General features: G+C 38.8%; 1 protein-coding gene across 1 annotated transcript; it reads left to right on the forward strand.

Annotated features, from left to right (window-relative positions):
* Positions 1-2,325, forward strand: PATE3 (prostate and testis expressed 3). The gene is made up of 3 exons (XM_032356456.1): positions 1-49; positions 1,392-1,514; positions 2,024-2,325. The coding sequence occupies exons 1-3, from the start codon at positions 1-3 to the stop codon at positions 2,146-2,148; spliced, it is 297 nt and encodes a 98-aa protein (XP_032212347.1). The 3' UTR covers positions 2,149-2,325.
* The last annotated feature ends 2,232 nt before the right edge of the window (positions 2,326-4,557 follow it).

Consider the following 4,557-nt stretch of genomic DNA (forward strand, 5'->3'; position numbering starts at 1 on the left):
ATGGACAAACACTTCTTGATGGTTTTCTTCCTTTTCTGCTTCATTGTAGGTGAGTCACAGACCTGAGAAGTGGACTCCAGAGACAGGCTACAGGGAGGCCCTGGAAAATCTCCATGTACTGTAGGTACCCATGGAGGGCTGAGCTTTGACCGCATTTATAAGGGAGGAAAAGACATTCTTCAGAATGCTCCTTCTGTCTTACAGGCCATCTTTTCTGACCTTCTCAACATTCTGTCCTTCCTCACCAGGGGCTCTGTGAGCACCTTCCTGACCAGCCTCTGTGGCTGCCCCTTTCTCCATTCTGTCTCTACCACTCCCCATAATTCAAAATCCTAGCAAGATTTTCCTGAGGATATCCTTTCATTCATAAATCTGTATCCCATTTGCTGACAGAGCTGGTTGGTGTATAATGGATAATTCTGTAGTTTGTTTTAGTGCCAGTGGCTTTTGATACCCTTATCAGGTACTTTATATGAAAACAAATGATTATAGGAAAGGAAATACTGGATGCTCTAGAAGCAGAATTTTTTTTTTTAATGCTTTGGCTGCTGTCTTAAATTCTCTGTACCTTTGATTGCTTCTCTGAGAAATGGGAAAATACTTAACAAAGCTTTTGTAATGATTAAATCAGATAAAAAGTGAGAGAACATGGCCCAAATGAGATGCTCAATAAAGGCTACTTTCCTTTTGCATTTGGGCTTTTTGCTTGTTTCTTTTATTAACCTGTATTTCAATTAGCTCAACCCACCATACCATGTCACTAACTAGTCATAATTCATGAGGACTTTACACAGATTCAGTTCGAAGATTACAGAGTATATTCCCTAACAATATCTAAGCAGCAAATGTTAGCAACACTAGCTTGGGTAAAATATTTTATCTTATATTTTATTTCTTTATTTTTATTGTGTTAAGTTAGTCATCATTAGTTTTTGATGTAGTGTTCCAAGATTCATTGTTTGCATATAACACCCAGTGCTCCATGGAATCTGTGCCTTTCTTAATTTGGGTAAAATATTTTAAAGCACTTACCCTCATTATTATACTCCTGCTTGCCTACAGTGCTGTCAGGTAGGCTATGCCATCATTAATAGAACGATTTTAAAGTTGGAAAAAAACAACCCCATGGAGGCAAAATCATTGCTCTAAGTTACCTCAGTTAGAAGGGCTGAAATAGGGACCAGAAGACCCCTTTTCTTCTCACAATGGCATTTCTCTTAGATATGAAGTTGGTAAGAGCTCCCAACTCTTTACTACATGCTCTTTTCCCCACCACCAGCTCTCATCCACCCCCTTACGCCCCACCCCCAGCTCCCACAATCTGGTCTAGATAATTCCAGGTCCTTCCCATGGTCCCCTGGTCTCACTCACAGCAGCTCTCCACTCTCCAGCAGCGACACCACTGAAGTGCCTGACATGCCACCTTCACACACGGACAGATCGCTGTAGAAGAGGCTTTGGTTTCTGTGTTGCTCAGAAGTATGAGTCATGCATGACTTTAAAGATCTTCCAGGGTGAGTCAGGGGGTCCAGGGAGGTACTGTGAGATTCTTGGGCATTCTTAGGAGAGTCAGCAATTTCCTATCTCAACTCAGGCTAATCCAGGAGAGGAACCGAAGAGCAGAATGCCCCTGAGCTCAGGTCCCTGTGCATGCAGACAGAAGTGGACGGGGGAAGATGTGATAGGAGGAAGAGGGGGGTTCTTTGTTCCCAGTAAAACTAACCTGACAGATCTGAACTCTGAAGATACTAAAGCACTAGTTGCTAATCTTCTACCTGGAATAGGAATGAAGCAGCTACAGAGAATTGATGGTTGTTAGGGACCTCAGGCAAACAACCATGAAGGGGGCCCGTGATTTCTATGTCTCCCTGCCTCTGCTCTTTTGGTATGTAGAAGCTGTGAAGCCATCCCTTAACCTACCCTGATGCCTAATTAAATTTTCAGACAGGACTAGTGCCAGGTTTGACCTGTTTTTACAGAACTTAGACCACTGCATTATTTACTATGTTCTTTCTTATTACAGATAACATTCTGCAGTTATCATATATGGTGTGTCAGAAATTCTGCAGAGACTTGACCTTTGATTTCAACAATCGGACTTACATTCATAAGTGTTGCAAGCAAAATTTTTGTAACCTCAAAATCTAAAATATTCGCCCTCCAGAGGTCTCACTTTAGAATGATGTCAATGTTTCTCCCCTTTCATGCTCCGTACGCCCTTGCTTTCCTGCCTTATCCATCCTCAATGTACTGCAGCTCTCTTCACTTCAGTGTCATCTTTCCTGATGCTTCCAGCTTGGTTTCTACCTTAGTCAGAGGATAATGATCCAGAACAACAGATTTCTCCCATGACAGGGAATGGCATTACCATACTCCAAGAAGCCTGTCCCAAGTGTCTCTGTACAGCAAAATTTAAAACATGACTGTTCCCAAACCTTGTGATTAGCTTAAAATAGTTGAGGCAGACTAGAAACACTTCAGCTGAAAGTTCACAAATATTTGGATCTAAAATTCCCATTTGTTGCTTACTATAATTAAGCAGAAATAGCGGCAAAATGGATGGCGGACAGCTGAGATTTTCCTCTGTGGGCACAATATTTTCCCAAGTGGACAGTGTTCACTTCAAACTCAGTTATGATTTTCTTGGCCTTTGCAGAGTGCAGCCATTTACAATGTCAGTACAAATCAGGAAATAAGGACATTCCTGCCTCTGTGGTAGTCACAGCTCACACATGGCCACTTGTAGGTCTGTCAAGATGTACGCTCAAGAAACATCACAACTCTCCCTTCTTCTCCTTCCTCTCCTAATCTTTCCCTATTTCTTTCCTCTTTTGCTATCCACTTCCACTGTCACCTCTCCAGTTACCCACGTAATTGCTATACAAATTCTCCCTCGCTGAATACTCAAGTCATTTTATGAATACTTTTTGTGACTCTCTCAATGAATCATTTCTCTGTTTGTCTTATTTGCCCCAGTATGTTACAGATCACAGCAAGAACAGATTTTGTGTCTCATTTCTACTGCCTGTAACTGGTCAGCAAAAAGTTTTCTGTGTTTAACTGAATGGCCAGTAAGGTTGATGAAACTTTCCTTGTGCATCTGTTTAGTTTACAGGACTTATGATGCTTTTATGCTTTTTCTGGCTGCATATTTATTTTCTTGAGTGTATTAGGAAAGGTAATTTCTACTCCCTGCCAAATAAAAAAAGTTTACTATACCATGTGTTTTCCTTGAAGATATTATGCAAAAGATATTTCTTTTTATGGGACCCTTCAGTATTCAAATACCTTTAAAGATTTTTAAAAAATTTATTTGACAGAGAGAGAAAGAGAGAGAGAGAGAACAAGTGAGCACAAGTAGGAGAAGTGGCAGAGGGAGAGGGGGAAGCAGGTTCCCCCCTGAGCAGGGAGCCTGACATGTGGTTTGATCCCAGGACTCTGGGATCATGACCTGAGTTAAAGGAGACGCTTAATGACTGAGCCACAGGCGCCCCACCAACAATTATTTTTTATGAGATTCTTCCAAAATCCATTAGCTAATTTTATTTCAAAATTCATAATCAATATTACCGTAATAAAATAGAAGTGGAAGTTTAGAAGGGGTAATCTGACCCAATTCTATTGGAAATATCTGAAGGTATGGGTTTTCCTAGCTTTCATGATGTGAAGATTGATCACATAAATATTTTTGTTCTCAGATTTATTTTATACAATATAAAGCTCCCCTTCAATCTTTTATCCGACAGTTTTAGCCTCCATTGATTATTATTAACTAGATCCAATATTCATTATGAGTTGAAATATAATTACTTTATCTTCTTTTTTTTAGAGAGGGAGGAGGGGCAGAGGGAGAGAGAATCTTAAGCAGGCTCCACACCCAGCACAGAGTCCAATGTGGGACTCCATCTCGAAACTCTAAGATCATGACCTAAGCTGAAATCAAGAGTTGGATGCTTAACCAAATCAACCACCCAGGACCCCTAATTACTTTACCTTCTTAATTGAAGTATAATTCATATATAATAAAATAAACATATGCTAAGTATACAGTTTGCTGTGATTTGAGAACTATATAAACCTATATAACCACCATCCCAGATAAAACACAGGACATTTCCATTAACTCAGCAAGTTTCTTCAGGTAACCACTCACTCTCAGAGTTACTGTTCTTCTATCACCATAGTATAATTTTACCTGTTCTTGAATTTATGAACTTGAACAAATGAAAGCACACACAGGTTTCTATCACTCGCCAGATCTTTTTTAAGATTAATGCATGTTTTTGTTTACATCAAGAGTTTCTTCTTGTTTTGTATACATACATAATATTTGTATTATGTATACATAATATGTATGTATACATATTATGTATATGTATATACATACATATACATACATAATACATATACATACATAATAATTTGTATACATACATATATACATACATCCATAATTTGTATACACACAAATGTATACATAATTTGTATACATAATTTGTAATGTATACATAATTTGTATACATACATAATATACATACATACATATATGTATACACA

The sequence above is a fragment of the Mustela erminea genome, chromosome 9 (assembly GCF_009829155.1).
Source record: "Mustela erminea isolate mMusErm1 chromosome 9, mMusErm1.Pri, whole genome shotgun sequence".
NCBI lineage: Eukaryota > Metazoa > Chordata > Mammalia > Carnivora > Mustelidae > Mustela > Mustela erminea.

Excerpts from the sequence above, each read along its gene's own strand:
- PATE3 (XM_032356456.1), top strand. The coding sequence starts at position 1 with ATGGACAAACACTTCTTGATGGTTTTCTTCCTTTTCTGCTTCATTGTA. Across the intron at positions 50-1,391 it reads CCTTTTCTGCTTCATTGTAG|CAGCGACACCACTGAAGTGC; the intron begins GTGAGTCACAGA and ends TCCACTCTCCAG. Across the intron at positions 1,515-2,023 it reads GACTTTAAAGATCTTCCAGG|ATAACATTCTGCAGTTATCA; the intron begins GTGAGTCAGGGG and ends TTCTTATTACAG.